At 38.3% G+C, this 18,085-nt stretch overlaps 1 protein-coding gene across 2 annotated transcripts; it reads right to left on the bottom strand.

The window, feature by feature from the left end:
• Positions 1 to 95: 95 nt before the first annotated feature.
• On the bottom strand, positions 96 to 15,461 carry NMU (neuromedin U). 2 transcript variants are annotated; one of them, XM_021555851.3, is made up of 10 exons: positions 14,808 to 15,449; positions 11,758 to 11,816; positions 8,470 to 8,517; positions 8,312 to 8,371; positions 7,703 to 7,732; positions 7,547 to 7,597; positions 5,446 to 5,520; positions 3,261 to 3,314; positions 1,914 to 1,953; positions 96 to 1,318 (listed from the first exon to the last, which is right to left on the bottom strand). In XM_021555851.3, the coding sequence occupies exons 1-9, from the start codon at positions 14,947 to 14,949 to the stop codon at positions 1,918 to 1,920; spliced, it is 555 nt and encodes a 184-aa protein (XP_021411526.2). In that variant the 5' UTR covers positions 14,950 to 15,449; the 3' UTR covers positions 96 to 1,318; positions 1,914 to 1,917. The 2 variants fall into 2 exon arrangements, with proteins under 2 accessions (XP_021411526.2, XP_077638703.2); XM_077782577.2 differs by lacking the exon at positions 5,446 to 5,520 and having other exon boundaries at positions 14,808 to 15,461.
• Between the last annotated feature and the right edge of the window lie 2,624 nt (positions 15,462 to 18,085).

Genomic DNA, 18,085 nt, shown 5'->3' on the forward strand with positions numbered 1-18,085 from the left:
CTGGCAATCAGGAAGAAGTAGGACAGTAATGTGGGTGCTATCTGATGGCAAAAGAGTGGAAAGTGGAAGGAGGCAGTTGTGTCAGTCAGCAGACATTACTATTCAAAAGATTCTGAGTTTATTTTTTTAGGAGCATGTACATAGACAATAGTGACATGTGCACTGCTAATCTGGATAGATACCTCTCACTACACCTGTATGCATTGTATGTTTAATTCAGAATCCTTTTTAAAGCAACCAAGTGAAAATAATTAAAATTAAATTATAAATATTGAACGAATGTTATTTTAAGAAATGTTAATTATTAAAATGAAGAGCAAAAACAAGTGGACAAGAAGAGGAAAAGTTCTTCTCAATCTGGCTTCCTCTGAGGCCATAATTTTTCCAGCTACCTTCTGAAGTTTTATTGCTCATCCAAAAGTGCAAAAGTAGGAGTAGTAATGCTGAGGCCAATTCAAACCATGACCTGCCAATACAATGTTAAAAACTTTAGCCCACTTCTAAACTGAGTCATAGAAGCACGGAATGGTTTGGGTTGGAAGGGACTTTTATCATCTAGTTCTGAATGATTAGTCACTTTCAATATAATTACAACCTCAACAACATAATTTAACAAAATTTTGTTGTGAAAATAAACTCGGTGAGGTAAGCTGGGAAGATTGTAAGGCTAACTTATGCTTCTGCTTAGAGTTTCTTTCAATCTCCGTCAAAAGCACTTGAGTTTTCAAGTGAATTGTGACCCCAGTTCCAATTAAGTCTTCTTCTAAATGAAAACCATGGTGCATCTGCGTTCTTAACAGCTAGAAAAGCATGCCATTATATTTTAGTTGAATCAAAGTCACAATATTTCTTCAAAAGATGCAACTTGTTCAGGTTCCTTTTATTAAGGCAAAAGAGATTCTCTTTTTTTTTTTTTCCCCCAGATAGTGAAACACACAAATCACAATATATTCTGGAAAAAGCACAGTAGCCTTGATTGCAAACATTCTCATTAAAACAACTGTCTGGCTGAGGGCCTTTATTTAGAAGGGAAAATTTACTTAACAGAGGCAATGTCTGTTGCTAGCAAGCAATGACTCTTTTACAGTTGAATTACATGTGGTTGCAAACATCATAACACTAGGAAACAAATAATTTTAATATGCTTTTAATATAATCAAGATAGTAAAGACCTTCTTAACATAATCTGGTTTAAGAATATTTACATTTGAGTGATTTCTAATTGTACATTAATGACAAATAATTACTGTAAGGAAAACAGTATGTCCATGTACTCAGCATTCCTGCAGTTTTAGTTCTAAATCAGGAATCTATAATCCTGAAAAATAAGATAGAGTATTAGCTGTTGATATGACTCTAAGTTGATATAAGACTTGAAAATTATGGCAGAATAAAATACATTAGAAAACATATTGGTCTACATTTTTACATCTCTCCAAATAGTTGCAGGCATTGAAATGAAATCTTGAAGTTGCACTCGGTTTCAGAGTGAGCTTTTTTATCTTTGTGAGATTAGGGAATTACATTCAGGATGTCAGTTTACTTTTCAGCATTCTTTTGACATGTAGTTGACTCAGTTCTTTCTTAGACTTACTTGTCATCATCAGTACTTTCCAAATTGTTTACAAACTTGGGATATTTTCCATTTCTTGCTGCCTGAAACACTTCTGTGCTCTCTGTTCTGGGAACTGAATACCTACAGCTTCTGTTCACTTCGTATGAAGGTAAGTGTAATTAATATATCTAAGTGTATTTAACACATCTGGGGAAAGTTTGTGGGTGGAAATCTAAGCTGATTACACAGTTAAAGGCTTTCTGTGACAACTTCTGAACAAAAATATCATGGTCTATTTAGATAAAAATGAACTAATTTACATATAGATCATGATCAAAAGCATTAAATAAATACATACCTCCTTAGCGGAAATCCACTGATCTCCTTCCATTACGTGGCTGAAAGACAAATATTCAGTAAGTTATATATTCTGTAAAACTGACAGGATTTAGTAACAAACCTCTAAGCAACTTGGTGTATATAGAAATTAGTGAATTTCTCAGTAGTATCGTTATAATTGTTGTCAAAGACATACCTAAGATAAGTTATTGTGTAATCTGTATCTACCTCTGGAGGAGAATTACATACTAAAATTTACTGCATATTGATTTGAAGAATGAATTTTCCATCTTGTATGATTTTATATAGGGGAGAAAGCCATAAGAAGTCACTTCAAGAGTGACTTCACTTATTCTTTTTGCATTTTCTTAAAATGTGTTTTCTGACTGTTATAATTATTACATTATAAGTGTTTGTTGCTATTTACAAACAAATACATGACACCCTCAATGATTTTCTTTTTAGACTGTATTCTTTGATATAAGCAAGGACTTTCCTTTCACTGCGGTGTTTTACAGGGACTAAAGCTGATAAAAAACTTTTTCCTGGGCTTAAAAAGGATTTGTCTTTTACTCTGGAAGCATGAATGCACCAATGTTAATATTACCCATAACTTCGGCCAGTCATAACAATTCTAAGGATCCAAGCCTGATACATAAGAAATGTAACTATACAAATCTGTGGTGTTTTCATTTGAATTATAGAATAATTTAGTTTGAAAAAAGACCTTTAAGATCATCAAATACAGCCCTAGCCAGACTTTTATTTAAAGCCATCAGCCTCTTTCTTATTTAAGTAGAAATACTACCAAAATCAAGAGAACTATTCAAACTTCTGACATGCCACCTTCTCAATTTTGCTAAAGTGAAGTAAAAAGGCTCTATGGTGTACAAGATGAACATAGTGGAGTCAGTCTCATGAGAATTTCTGTATCTAGTTTCATACCTTACTGGTCAAAACAGAAGGAAAATGGTAAAGTCAGACCTAGCACAGTGTGTAAGCATGGGATCATATTTATATCATGTGCAAACATACCCTGTTGAACAATGCTTTACAAAGATTTTCCAAGATGCCATATTTTCTAGAACTTTCTCTGACAAATAGATATGAAATAACCAATGACTTCTTAAGGCATAGAATGGTATCATATACACACAAACCTAGGAATATGCTTTTTAAAAAATTCCTACAATTTTAATACAAGGAAATGTCAGGAGTGGACCTGGAGATGTACTGTAGGGTGGAATGGTCTAACTGAAAAAAGTATCCTTAATCACAGTAATTCTTTCTATAATTTGGTTATTTCTATCCTTTTTTTTTTTTTTTTAACTTCCACCACGTAACAAAAAGGAAAAAATATATATACCCTGTAGAAGAAGTAGCCTCTGCTTTGAATCCCTCCAGGTCCTTGGAGTTCTTCCTGAAGAAAAAAATATTTTAAATTATATCTACAGCTGTAAATTACTACATACAGAGAGGTTATTTATGTATATATAAAAAATATTTCTTCAGTGCTACATGCAGTCTTACTTCTTAAATGCTTTATGTGCATTTCTCCATGTCAGTAACACAAAGTTTATGTTGTCATATAGAAATAGAAGAGAACCTATGAATGGAGCCAAATTCCACTTGAAGATTTAGGTCAGGTGAGATTGCTTTTGAATGGTACTAGGAATGATGAACAGCCTTTGCCTCTGATTTTCCAGGGTTCACTACCCAGGCACAACAAGAATGTCTTCATGATAGCCATCTCTGCAGACAGAGTTGCTTTTTGCATCTTGCAGGAGGACAAAAATTACAAAGTTTAAGTATCAGAAATGCTTGGGCTTCTCCCAGGAATGAGATGCCAGACTGTTCCCAAAGATGTACCATAACCATGCCTCTCACAATAACGCCCAAAGAGCAGTACTTGGGATAGTCTATCTTGCCCATACTGCACTCTGGGTGAAACAGCTGCCTAGTGATCCATATAGCAAGGAGGCTAACAAATGATGAAGAAAATAGAAATTCTATTTAAATGTAACAAGTACAAAGCATGAGGTATCCAGTTGCTTTAATGAGACCTTCATGATTAGAGAACACATAAGCTTAACCACAGTGTTTTATTTGCTTCTGTTGGTATCAGAGAGGAGTGATGTGTCTGTCCTGCAGGTGGGGAGACAAGAAATTTGAGAAATAAAATAGTCTCAATATTATGCTTACCAGAACATTAAAATGAAGAGGGCTTTTATTTAGCAATGGGGGTATTTCTCAACTAAAAATTGGGGTGCTGTGATCTCTTGGGTAAATATCAGAAGGTGAAGTGTCATAGAAAGGAATCACATCTGCTCTCTTCTAATGCTGTGACAATTGTGTAAAACAGGATGACTCCCATCATTTCCAAACTACAGAAGCAGGTTCAATCCAGGGAAGCTTTCAAAGGAAGTAGAGTTTTAACTATACATTATTTTAGAGAACTGATTTTAATTCTGACTTCAGTTCATCACATATAGCATTGTACTCAATTTCTTACTGTACACAGAACATCTGTATGATTTTTATTTCTATTGTCCTTCTCATGCTAGCATTATCTGCATTTGAAACATCCATCTTGGATTTATAATCTGATCACTACTATAATTTTTTATATTTCAAAAGGGTAAAAATTTTTCTGTACATTGCCATTTGAGTCTTATGGTATTCATATGTAATATTTTCTACTTCTTCTATTCAATGTGTGAAAAAAAATGAAAACAGGAACAAAATAGGCAGCTGTTGCAAGATTAAGAAATTCATCCAGAACAGAAAAGTAGTCAAGAGTAAAACTACGAGTGAAAAATTGTAATTTATGTTAATGTCATTTTCCTCTTACAACCATACCCTCCTTAAGGATTACGTGTTCTTGTTGGAGTTCATATCAGAAGTTTGGTATTATGTAAACAGCTGAAGCTAACAATCTGTAATTTTTGTAACACCTGCCTTCTAAATTACTAAGGGTTTGCAGATGTTAAAACTGCCGTAATAAATACACAAGTTTGTTCACAAACCTGCATGTATATATGCATACAGAAATAAATGTATTAATGAAGATGTATGATTACTTAGAGTTTTATTTTAATGCCTGCCCTTTAGAAGACATTTTGCCCAGTCTCTTATATTGACTAGCCCAAATAATGCTTGAGTCTTCTTTCTTGGATCATATCCTATCAGGCAGGCTGTAGCTCAAGAGGAATCAAAGCCGTGAAAAAATCTGGTGCTGTTTCAAATTGGAGAGAAAAAATGAATTTAATAGAGCATGTTTTCTCCTTCACCCATCCACCTTTTCAGTTCCTTATCTCGTCAGGGAGAGAGGTGGGTGTGTTTATTTACAGCAGGTTCTGTTTTTCTTCCCAATATGAGGAAGAAAAAAGATCAGCAGCAAGATGATCCTTCCTGAAGCACATTGTGTGACATCGAGATTTGGGTAGTCCAACCAAAACATATAAGCAGAAAGGTCTACAAGGGCATGTTTAGAAAAGCTAATGAATCACAAAGCATAAGAACATAAGCATGCAGATTTTCAGTTTACATACGTCCAGTTTGTATCTCTTCAGTCTTCTCTCATTAAGGTGAGGAACGAGTTGCAGTAAAGGATGCAGGACAGATGACTGAGAGGACACGAACACACATACATGAGCAACAGTGAAATTTGGTCCTTATGATGCAAAAAAAAAATGTCTCTTTCTGCAATATTGTCTCGTGGACCAAGCATGGACCAATAAAGGACTGAAGACTTGAGAAACTTATTAATTGAAAACTTTTTTTTTTATGTTTTGACTTGACAACAAACAGAAATCAACATTTATATTTACACTACACAGAGTGATGGAGGGAAAAGCTATATATCCTCACCTTTACTAATTGAAAGTTCAGAACCCTTTACAGACTCCTGGAATTACTCAGACTTTGTTCAGTCTCTATGAGTGGTACTGAGAATATTTCCACACAGTGTTCCTACTAACACTTCTAGAATTTTCTACAATGGAAGTTAGCAGCTTCAACCCCTGTTGTACTGAGAAGTTCATTTTACTTCAAAATAGATGGCAACAAAAACCCTTGTATTTTTTGCTACATGACAGTGTACAGTAGAAATCCATTCTCAAGAGACATTTGTAACCATTACACTGGTCATTCTATCTAAGCTCTAATAATGAAATTCCTTTTGTTCAACAAGGCTTTAAGCTTGCAGACAGCCTAATTATGCACAGTGGCACTGTGTGCAAAGTACTCACCTTGAAAAAACACAGCTATGTGGGATTTTGGAGAGAGGTCCTCAGGAAGAAATAAATTATAAAAAAACCTGTGTTCCATTAGCCAATTTAAACCTTCAATTCATATAAATGTATTTTTTTAAAAAAATGCATTTTTACTACAATACTTCTTCAAAAAGTAATGCACTTATGAGAATTGTAATATATGGAGTAACTAGAGTTACCAAAGTGTTATTGGACTTAATAGGCAAAAATAATTTGTTTCTTTGTAGCCAATTTTGTGCTAGCTGCCTAAGGTAAGCAATATGGGATCATAATACCTAAAAAATGTAGGAATCTGAGGTGATTGAAGTAGTTATTGAACATCCCAGCTGTCCACTTGGGCTGTGTCTTGCAGCCAGTGGAGAGAGCTTAAAAATCTGAGGAATGATGGACCTCACCTAAGTAAGTATCTCTGAAAATGGCTAGAAAATTGTCATCTTAACAGTGAAACCAAAAGTGAGAGAATGGTAATCTCTGGGAGCAGCAGCAAAGGTATTCAGGATGGTGGTGCAGTGGAATGCAGTAACCTTTTGAGCAGGAGCAGCAACAGAAATAGCTTTTTTCACTGTGTCTTAATTACCATTAAAGCATCCAAAGCAGCTGTAGCATGAAAACATTGACACCGATATAAGCAATGTCATTTTCTAGGAAATACACCACATATTTCTGGAAAAATGTAAAGAACAAGGCAGAAATGGGCATTGGCATGTAAGAATGATTGGTAAGAAACAAGGAAATATGAATATGTTTAACTCTCTCAAAATCTTATGGCCCATAGATGCACACAGATAACAGAATATGTTTGCACTTCGGAAGTGAGAATGGTTCATGTACTTGGCTTGTTGGTTTATGAGAATACTTTTTGAGCAACAATTCTTGGCCATGGTTTAAACTATATTTTTCATTCAAAATATAATCCAAAGTTCAAGTGAGACTTAAATACTATTTTGCCTCTATATATTTATGACATGTGCAAATTAATATAGTTTAATTAAAAATTAATAAAAATGCTTTCAAGAGTATGTAATAGTTATGGTCATGTTCTCAGGTCCTGTAAGTGCACATTGTATCACTGAATGTGCTATGTTCCAATACCTGAAAAAAGTATTAGATGTCATTCTTAAAATTTAAAACTGCAAGATTAAGATTCACTTGGAATTCCATGAATGATTTATTGAGTTTGTTAGATTTTTTTCCCACATCTGTACAGTACTGATCATTCTCTCCTATATTATTAAAACACCTTCTGTACTGTAAACATGCAACTCCCAGCCCTGAGCTTGCTATACAGCTGGAGAGACTACTGCAAAAAGGAATATTGCCTTGGTTTTGTATGCAAGCACACATGTACTCACTCATAAGGAGGTGCTATGCCACTTACCATGACGTCTGAGTTGCCCGAGTCATGAGTCTTAGAATAATGAAATAAGAACTGTTCAAAAAAATTAAAAGTGGGGTTTTACTACAAAGCAGGGCAAGAGTTCCATGATTTTCTTGCCTTTTTTTAGTGATTGTAGGACATATATAGACATCTTACCCTTTTGGTGTTGTCTTTCTCATCTAAATCCTGTGGGAATAATAGTTGGTAAAAAGACTTTTATTCATTAAAATAAAAAGAACGATGGATAATTTTGATTAAATACATAATCTTTTCAGCACTAGGTTGAAATATCCTTCTTCCTTGGCGGGTGTATTATATGTCTTTGCATATCAATCTAACTAATCATTTCAAACTCTATAGAGAGCATTGATTACTCTGCTCTAGAAGAGTTAGATGTGTTTAGGAGATGTTCCCTTGTTCATCCCCAGACTCTCCTGAGTACATTTCTTCATTGGGTAAATTTCTTTGTCTGTTGAGAATTCATAGTTTTTCTAATCTAGAGCAATAAAAACACCTAACACCTTGTACTCAACCTGGAGATAATTTTCCAAACATTGATGTATTCCTGTTGTCTTTACAAGATGTTACATTCTGGCACATGGCATTTCAGAGTAAAAACTGATAGAAGTAATTCCAGTGCTGAATGACACTTTGCATACTGGGTCCTCAGAATTCATTGTAGACAATGGCACAGTGAGAGATCAGGCTTCAAAAATGCTAAGCAGTCTAGGTAAGCAATGCTAACACACACAAAGCGTGTGTTACCTGTGGTTTCTGGAGAAATCCCATGATCAAAAAACAAAGTTCTTCCAGTGTACTGGATACCTAATGCAAAGAAAACGGGAACTTATGTATCACACTTCCAATTCTACTATATATAACAAACAGTATCCAAAGAGTAGAGTAACCTCTGTCTGACTCACCTGAGGCTGAGAATCTGTGGACAGGTAAGCAGAACATGCATCATCTATCTGTAAGGGTTCACACAGGTTTTTTAGGAAGTCAGATTAATAAAAACAAGTGAAATATGCATATTTTCAGAAAAAGCTAAATGCAGCTAATGGCATGGGAAGCTTGCCTACTGTAAGGCATCCTTATAGGTCCATTCATTAAATACCTTGCATTCAAAGGGGGAAAGTGCCTTAACCATGAAAGAAAAGAAAACAACAGCAACAAACTTATACTTGCTTGACCTGAACAAACATATACATCTGTGACATACCCCTCTTAAGCGCAAACTTCTCAGACTAAGACATATTTTAAGTTATGATTGTAAGCATCTGGGGCCTGAACTATGAACTTGAATCTCTTCTGCAATGTCTTTGAATTATACACAACTGTGAAGAAAGTGACAAAACTAAGGCAAAGGATTCAAGGATCAATCCTCAAACACAACTCTTTCAATTGGATTACAGCATCCCTACAAGCATATGGCACATGCATCCCTTGAGTAATTATGATATGAGCTGGCACATCTTATGCACACCACTCAATTTGTGCCAGAAATTTCCAAAACACTGTGTGAAACACCACTACTATTTGTCTTCAGCAGTCTTTTCAAAGCTCTTTTCATTCAGTGCTGTCATGATCTTTTCTTGGAAGAAGTACCAAACAAGTGCTTCCTACCCATCCTCTCCCTGCGGTTCATAACCTTGTATCAATTATATCCTCCTGTCCCCTTTCCAAGATGAAAGAATAATGTAATACTGACTAATTTTTAGTAGAGTTATTAATAGGGGAGGAATAAGAAATTGAATAAAAGGTATTTGAGTTCAGGGAACTAATATTACCAGCACTGAAAGCTCAGAGTATTCTGTAAGGAAAAGTCCCCAGCACTGCAACTGAAGTTGCACAGTTTAATAATGATGACAAAAAGCAACTTACAATTTTTTTAAGTAACTTCAAAGTTGTATCATAGTGACCTCCATCAGTACATGCTATTTTTTTTCCATGTAATATTTGGTAGTGTTAGATAAAAAAAAAATCTTTGCCACTCAAGTTGTTCACAGGCTGCATAAAAAACATAGTGGCTTTTGGGGTTTTTTTTGATAGAGCAGGCAATGCAATTGTTCTTGAATTTTTTTTATAGAAAGAAAGCACTAAGCAACATGCATTAGCAAAGAAAACATTAAAGGAAAAAAGAAATTAAAAAAAATAATGCTTATCTGAGCACTTCAGAGCAGGAGATGATTCATTTCTCCAGAGACAATCTATGAGAAAGCATTAGCAGACATAGTGGAAAAACTAATAGCTAAAACTAATAACAGGATTCCCTTTTCAAATAGGTTTTGTTGCTAACACATCCTCTCTGTTCACTTTTTCCTTCATCTTGCACGTGTTTGAGTGTATTAGTTCAGCTTCACTAGTTTCAGGGTAAGAAAGTGTAGAGGAAAAAGTCAGCAATGAATGAAATAAAATCAAGCTGAAGTAATTTTGGAAGCTTGTGTTAAAAAAAGGGCTGTTTCCTCTTGGGGACTGTTTGGGCTTGGTTTTTATTTGTTTATTTACTTGACACAGGGATCTACTGTAATTCAGTAGCAGAACAAGCCAAATACTGCTTTGTGTTCAACACAATGGTATCTTTCAGCTAAAACCTTCACAGACAAAGCAAGGGCTGAGGAAAAGCCACAATTTCTGTTAAGTACTTTTTAAAAAATTTGTATTTTCTGTCTTTTATGCTTCTTCTCCAAAATTTTCTTTCCTGTCTCAGAAATGCGGCCTGAGGGTAGAAGATTGCAAGTTGCTTGGGGTTGCTTAATTAACATAAAGAAACAAAAGGAAGTAAGAGACAAGTAATGAAACAAAATACTTAGTTACAAAGTTCTCAAATTTATAAACCCAAAGCCATTCCTGGAACATACTAGTTTTATTTAGAGGCAGGGTTTCTCATCAGTGATCTACTAGTAAAGTAGCAAAGAGGGAAGAATTATTACTTACTTGCACATTATGAAACCCCAGTGACCTAGTATGAGTGAGTAATTATGCTGATTTAGGGTATGTGACTGTATATCTAATTCTCTTTCTTTAGACCCTTTCCAGTCCAGCATAATCCTAGTTCTAGTAGTAAGTTTTATATTGCTTCTGTTACAAAATCAAAAAAAAAAATGAGTATCTTATGCATACCATTTTCTTCATTGAAATCTACAGGACCTTTATCTTCGCTTCCAGGTACCACAAGGACAAATCTTACAGCTAGCAAATCTTATCAAGACATGCAGAAATGTATAAAATAGCTTTTTTAATACAGAATGTAAATAACTAATTTTCAAAAACCCCTTATAGTTATCAGGATCTTACATCCCAAGAGACCATTTTTTTCCTGGGTGATAAGCATCACTAGGAACATTCAAGTGCCAGTCTAGAATAGGTTAGGTTTTGAGTCACCATGTCCAATAGGAGCTGTGGGGAGATGACAGTCTCCTATAATTGTCCCAATCAGAAGAAATTTACTCTCTGTATCTGCCCCCTTGATGAGTCACTTATTTTCCAATGTTATCAAAAGCTACTAAATTAAATGTCAACACAACAGTTGACAGTTGCAGCAACACCAGGGCATGCAAGTTGCAGGATAAACCCTCTCCACATATTATGCCCTGCCACTCCATCTGTTCCAAAAGGGCAGGGAAGAGCCTGTGTTAACACATGCGTCACGCTCAACAAACTTTCATTTCAGAGACGACAGTGGAAGTTATGATACCATCAGTAGCCAAATGTTAGAGGGGCTAATTGACACAGTACATTGTCCTTTACCTAGTACATTGAGAGGCTAGGATAGGATTGAACAGTGTCCCAACCTTGTGTGCAGAACAGAGGATGCAAGAAGATTGGATGAGTTGAAACAATTCCTGAGTATCACGGACAGACTATAAAGCTACCAGATGTGAGGGACACTGTGATGCTTCCAGGGACAGTGTCTGCCTGGTCATTGACAGTTATCAAATATAGCTCTCCATTGAGACAAGACAGTCTCCTCTCAGAATGACATCTCAGCACTTAGTACCAACATCCTCCTGAAGCAACTGTTCAGAATACCTGGAAAAATAAATATTTCACCTCTTTGCTGATGCCAGGATAGGAGACATACAGGAAGACGTAGTGGAAGAAAATACAGCTGAACTCCGTGCAAGAGAAAGACTGGATAGAGAGGTGGGACTGTAGCAAGCATGGGCAGAGAAGAAATGTGAGGATACCACATGGCAGATGATGCTTACCTCTTTCAACAGCTGCAAATCCTCATCTGATGTGAGTGCTTGGGATGGCATTGGTGCACCTGGAAGCACAAACTGTGCTTAGCAATGCTGTACAGCAAAGGTCATTTGTGTGTCCCACATCAGATGTACCTAGCACAATTATTAACTGCAGAGGCCGAGAGCTGCTTGGCCCAAGGAAGTCTGTGACCTGGGTGCTCTGTGGTTTTTGCCTGCTCTATTTCAGCAACACAACAGGATGCTTTTTCACAATTCACAGCAGATATGGGCATTCACATAATAACAATAAACTGTGTGGAGGTTACTTAGGCCTCACTGAGACCTACTCAGAAAATCACATTCCAGTTCCTACTACCTTGAGCTTTCTGAGAGCTCTGCTCACCTCCAGTGCATGCACTGAGTTGAGGATCTGGACTCTACTTTTTGCCTTCTTGTATGCTACAGCTGCAGAATTGAACATGCACTACGTAATGTAGGATTGCATATAAATAGTGCCCATGATATGAACATGTTTTGACAAGGTGATAGACAGTTCATCTGTAACTGGATTTGTTTCCTCTGTCTTGAATATACGATGTGGAAAAGCTTGTCCCTTAGTACATTGAATGTGTTCTTAATTGCATAAAAATGCAGTGAAGCTGTGCTTAACTTGGGGGATCTCCTTTCTCTATCTCTACCCACCCAGGCTGTAAACATGGAAGTCACTGTCCCAGTATCCCTTCCAGCTCAATGTCCAGAATGTCCCTCTTACCACATTGCTATTTTACCTGGCAGTGTATTTCTGATAGCAGTGTACTGTTAGAGTCTCTGTAAATAACAGAAATGATCATCACCAAATTGTGAGTCTGTCACACACCACGCAGTGATGTCAGTGAGGGGATGTGCTGTAACTCCCATGAGAGGAAAACTGGTGCTGGACCTCTAGACCTAGCTAGAGTGTCCAGGGAGCAGGGAATAAATGCCATCATGTTATTTGTTTTACATTTACCCCTGATAACAATAATCACAACAGTAGTTAGTTCCAGACATTAATGGAATGGAACTAATGGAATTTCAAAACCACATTTTTGTACTGGCGCAGACTTGAGGCAACCAATTTTTATGGATGCTTGCTTTGCCCCAAGAAAGAATTAGAGGGGATGTTAATTTCACACTATATAGAAATGTTATTTTTAAAAAAATCTCTGAGTTGTTCACATAACAAGGAAACTGATTTCCAATTATTTGTTTCATTTCAAAGAAAAATGCCAAATAAATTAAAGGTGCTACAGTTGTCTTACGTTGTCTTCTGCTCTTAAATTAGTGTATTCAAACTGGAGCACTAGCTGAGATTAGTATCCTAGTTAAAAGAGTGGGACAGGGCAATCTTTTCAAATTAGCACACCTTCCCCATCAGAGCATTGCCTGCCTATCTCTGAACACCAATTCTGCAATTGACTGGCTCCCAAGGATTTTCAGGGAGACCTAAAGAAATTCATTTGCATGCATTAGTAAACCTTAGGGCAACAAGCAGGAAAGCCTGAGTATTATAACTTTCTCCATTTTTTTGGCCTGTAGCATAAACTTCTGGACAGAGAAGATAAACTATTTCCCACTCCTCACTTTCCTTTACCCTACTCTACATATTCAGAAATTTTTATTTCATAAGAAATCCCATCTATTTTGTGAACCTAGGACTGTGTTCCTCCAAAGACTGAGGAGTGTTCCTTCATCACCCCATTCAGAACAGGGCTGCAGTACCTACAGGACTTCATTCATTTCCACATCAGCACACACAGTGAAATATTAAGGTTTTTTTTTCAATATACAGCACAAAACCATAGGGAGAATTGGGGGGGGAAGAAGGCAAGAGAGAAGAGGAAGAGAAGAGGAAGAGAAGAGGAAGAGAAGAGGAAGAGAAGAGGAAGAGAAGAGGAAGAGAAGAGGAAGAGAAGAGGAAGAGAAGAGGAAGAGAAGAGAAGAGGAAGAGAAGAGAAGAGAAGAGAAGAGAAGAGAAGAGAAGAGAAGAGAAGAGAAGAGAAGAGAAGAGAAGAGAAGAGAAGAGAAGAGAAGAGAAGAGAAGAGAAGAGACAGAAAGAAGCATGTGCTATTGAAGAAAAGAATCCTATTTAAAGGGAACACAGAGGAGGAAATCTTTCTACAAAATCAACATTGTCAACAGCACATTTGCTCTCCTATCCTTCAATTCTGCCATCTTTAAAAAATTCAGTTTATTTCAAGGCAGTAGAATGCCAGATGCACAGCCTGGGACTCACATCTTCTTACATTTTCTCTTCCCTCCACTGCATCCCTAAACAAGCTCCTGCAATCATTTGTGTGAGAACAGTGATGAAATACTGTGTGCCACTGCCCTCCATTGTGCTCCTCTTCCTTCCCTCTGCTCTTCCACATCTTCCGAACTTCTTTTTAACATATTAAGTATGCTGCCATTAGATTTCTTTGGTTATTGATATTAAAAAAAAAACCAAACAAACAAAGCAGGAAAAAAACCCTCACAACTAAAGCAAATCACACAAATGAAATACAAACAAAATAGAAATGGTCCTTGCACGGCGTTTTGTTACATTACTTTACAAGCTGTAAGCAGCTAATCTATCTGAGGTGGGAAAATAGAGTCGAAAAGAGAGTATGGTTTGTTAAACAGTCCGTTGGATGTTTCACAAGAGCCCCCTGCTACAAAAATAGCAACTTTCAGGATTCCTCACCTGATAAATATAGCGATATTTATAGGTTGGAATGAGTGACAGAGGGTCCTAATTTGTCCTGCAATTTTGTGACACATGTTGTCTCATGTCTTTTCTTACCTTTTAAAATCAGAGTAAATAATACTTAAAATTACATCTCTTTCAACAAAAGCCCTCGTTTCCCAAGGTGCTGGAGTGTTTTGCCAGGACAGGGTAACCCTGCCGGGACACGGGAAGAAGCCCCCAGACCCATCCCCGGAGCAGCGCCCAGGGGCTGCCCCGCAAGGTTGGCAGGCTGCGGGCACCCTGCTCCCCGATAATGGGCAGAGCTGGCGGCCAGGACGGGATTGCGAGCGGGACGAGCCTCACCTCTGCAAGCAGAAACGGAGGAAGCGAGGAGAAGGCAGAGGAGCAGCAGCGGGGAGCCGGGCAGCGCCGCGCCGTCCGCTGCCTGCCGCGGGCTGCGCCCGGGGGCGGCCGCGGCGGGCCGAGGGTGGCACAGGGGTCCCATGTCCGCCGAGCTCCCGCCGCCGCCGCTCTGCCAGCCGCTCTTCTGGGCATGGCCTCGCTCCCTGCCCCAACTTTTTAAATCCCCCCGACACGTGGCCCAGCCCCAGCCCGGCTCGGAGGGCTGCCCGCTCCCCCCGGGGCCGGCGCCGGGTGACTCAGCCCGCTCCGCCCCGCCGCTGCGCCGCTGGAGCCCGCGCCGTGCCGCGGGGTCCCTGCTCGGCACGGAGCCGAGGCGCTGGCCACGCTCCACGCCCTTTAGCAAAGCCCCTCCTCAACAAAGAAAGCCGCGGCTAGTCCCCCGGAGCCCGGCGGGAGCCGCGGCGGCTGGCGCGGCAGGTAGCGCTCCCGCACTGCCCTGGGCGCTCCGAGCGATGAGACGGGGCGGCGAAGGGTGCTCAGACACCGACCCAGCCCGATGCGCGGGGGAGAAGAGGCGTGATTTAAAGCGGGTAAATCGGGCCCTCTAGCTGACTTGCCCCCAGCTGGCTGAACTTAGCAGTAAGCTTCGTGAAGCTTGCATGTGGGAGAAGCTGTCGGTGGCTCTGGGGAAGGGCACCCCTCTGTCTCTGCTGACTGGTCACTACATTTTCTGGAGACTCCCCGGCTTCAAAGGTGTGACTGCCTCCAGACTTTTCCTATGCCTTCAATACACACAATGCCACACCATGAAACAGAACTCAGCATATGGTAATATTTAGCTGTTAAAATCTTAATACTGTGCTTAGCAAGGTATTTTACTTATAATGCAGCTGCGGACCTTGGTCCAATTGTTATTTGTGCCTGTAGATAATGAAAGAATGACTGACAATCGATGACAGTCAAAAGTACACAGTCTCCAGATCTGTTAAGGCACTCGGGCAGTTTAGTCCAGCCATCTCTGAAGCTCAGCAAGGTCTGGCTTACCAGAGTGGTTACCCAAGTCTGCCGTTCCTCCTGCTGTCAGATCCAACAAGTGATGATCACCGCTGCCAAGAGTGAGCAAGATGCTCATGCTGGTGCTGACCTGTTCCTCACACCGAGCCCAGCAGCAAGGTCTGACTTGGAAGTGTGGCACATGTCTGACTGTCTCTGCTTTCTCCCATGTGTTCCAGGAAGGTCCTGCGCAGCTGAGGCGCTGCTCCGATGCTACAGAGATGGTTCCCGGATGGGAGATCCCAGTTTAGAGTCTATCTTTATGATTTGTTTTCCCTTCTTTTTACATTCATATTTTTTTCTCTTGGTTGCATTGTTTCCTAAGGAAATTAGTACATCACAGTCCAGCAATGAGGCAATAGCGCAATAGTAGAGGTTGTCATTTTCTGTAACAACTTGCAGTTCTTTTTTACCATTTCAGTGGGTTTTGACTGGGGGGCTAAATAGTATGTGGTGGGGTAAATCTGCCTGACAAGAGCACTTGTGGTTACTGTGAAACAAAGCAAAACTTTGATTTATAGCCATAGCATTGGTCTCTGCTCTTTTCCTTCACCTTTATCAGATGTATGTGAAAAAAGTGGGCTCTGCCACCCTGGATACTTTGATAGGCCATCAGAATTGCAAAAGCATTGCCAAGCAGCATGATAAGATGCTGTAAAATTCTTTTAGTAATAGAAGCATCTTCTCTCTCAGATTCAGTAGCAAAGCTTTCCTTTATATGTCTGTGGACAGAGCTAATCCCCGTGTCAATGGAGAGCCAGTTATCAGAGCAGCATATAAACTGAAGAAGCCTGTATTTTGCATATATGGTTGTATTTATAGCTACGTAATTAAAAGGGTTTTTTTTTTTAATAGTTTTAATTGAGGTATTGCATTGAGTTCTGGTTTTTCATTAATAAAAGCAGAACATATTTATTTGATAAAATGATCATAAATTCATCAGTCCTGAATGATATCTCCCCAATCTATCTTGACTCAGCTGCATGAATCAGTGTCCCAAGCTTTAGCCTAAGGAAGGATTTAATTTGTTATGCATTTTAATTATTACAGTCTTGTTAAATATTTAATAGATGGTGAAGTAAAATAAATTACAATCTATTATGATTAGAGTACAGGATACCTGTAAATATTCTGCACCTGTTGAATGGTGCAGAGTGTTTTAAGAATACTGAAGAAAAGATCTTGAATTAAACTAGTGTCAGGTGAAAGGTTTTTGATTAGCCCAGAAGCTGCATTTTTGCATAGTGTGTTTTAATACTGGAAACTGAAAAATTTTGCTGAGACCACTTGCACAAAAACATATCAGGAGATTTTGAAGATTATGGAAAAAAATTTCCAGGTAGAAAACTTCTGGTCTTCCAATTACCATTAAAAGAAAAAAATTGCATTTCCTGATACGTGGGTAAGGTAATCTGATTTGGGAATAGTTATAATCCTCCTTGTAATATATTAGAAAAAACAATATAACGTCTAACAAAAATGTATATTTGCACTAAGGTCAGACTATATATTATACCAAAATAATATTTCTACTGAAATTGCTGCAAATTTTGACAGAGCAACATCACCAAGCTTGAATCTGAGTTTATAGGAAGCTTGTATGGTTTATGACAGTCACCTTTATTCAAGGAACTCACCAAAATTCAAGTAAGCATTCTTGTAAACAGGAGAAAAAATACATCTTTCTTTATTGTATCTGGTTTTGTTTTGTTTAATAGCTTGATGAAATTAATGTTACACTATTGCGGGAACAAAACATATCCTCATTAAACGAATAGCTTAGAGGATGTTTTGGATGCTGTAATTAGCTTCTTTGAAATATTTATGCTCATTCTAATGTTGTTTGAATAAATGCTAATTATGGCTAGTGGAAAGGAAATCAAAGAGCTGAGTATGTGAAAACATCATCTTCCCTGTTTGTGCAAAGGCAGGGTCAGGAGGTATGTCACTGAATCCCCTTGCTGCATGCATGCACGTGCTGCCTCTGAAGAGGTCAATGCATGCTGGTTTTTCTATGACTTTAATTTAATAAAAATGGTGAGAAATCATTCTTCCTACATCTGAACACAAGCACTCTGAGTGCTTTTATCCATACTGCATTTTCTTCATCAATGTATTTCAAACTTACTGGAGAGTGCTTGAAATGGCTCGCTGTGTGCAAGCATGAGGATGCTTCTCACAACTTCAGATGGGTCCATTAATAGCTTGTTAGTCCTTCTGTACAA

Source organism: Lonchura striata, chromosome 4 (assembly GCF_050655825.1).
Source record: "Lonchura striata isolate lonStrDom1 chromosome 4, ASM5065582v1, whole genome shotgun sequence".
Taxonomy (NCBI): Eukaryota; Metazoa; Chordata; class Aves; order Passeriformes; family Estrildidae; genus Lonchura; species Lonchura striata.

Bases quoted from the DNA above. Each gene is read 5' to 3' on its own strand.
- NMU (XM_021555851.3), bottom strand. From the start codon at position 14,949: ATGGGACCCCTGTGCCACCCTCGGCCCGCCGCGGCCGCCCCCGGGCGC. The intron at 7,733-8,311 runs GTAACACACGCT...TTATTCCCACAG, and splicing joins GATTTCTCCAGAAACCACAG to GATTTAGATGAGAAAGACAA. The intron at 1,954-3,260 runs GTATATATATTT...TTTGTCTTTCAG, and splicing joins GAGGCTACTTCTTCTACAGG to CCACGTAATGGAAGGAGATC.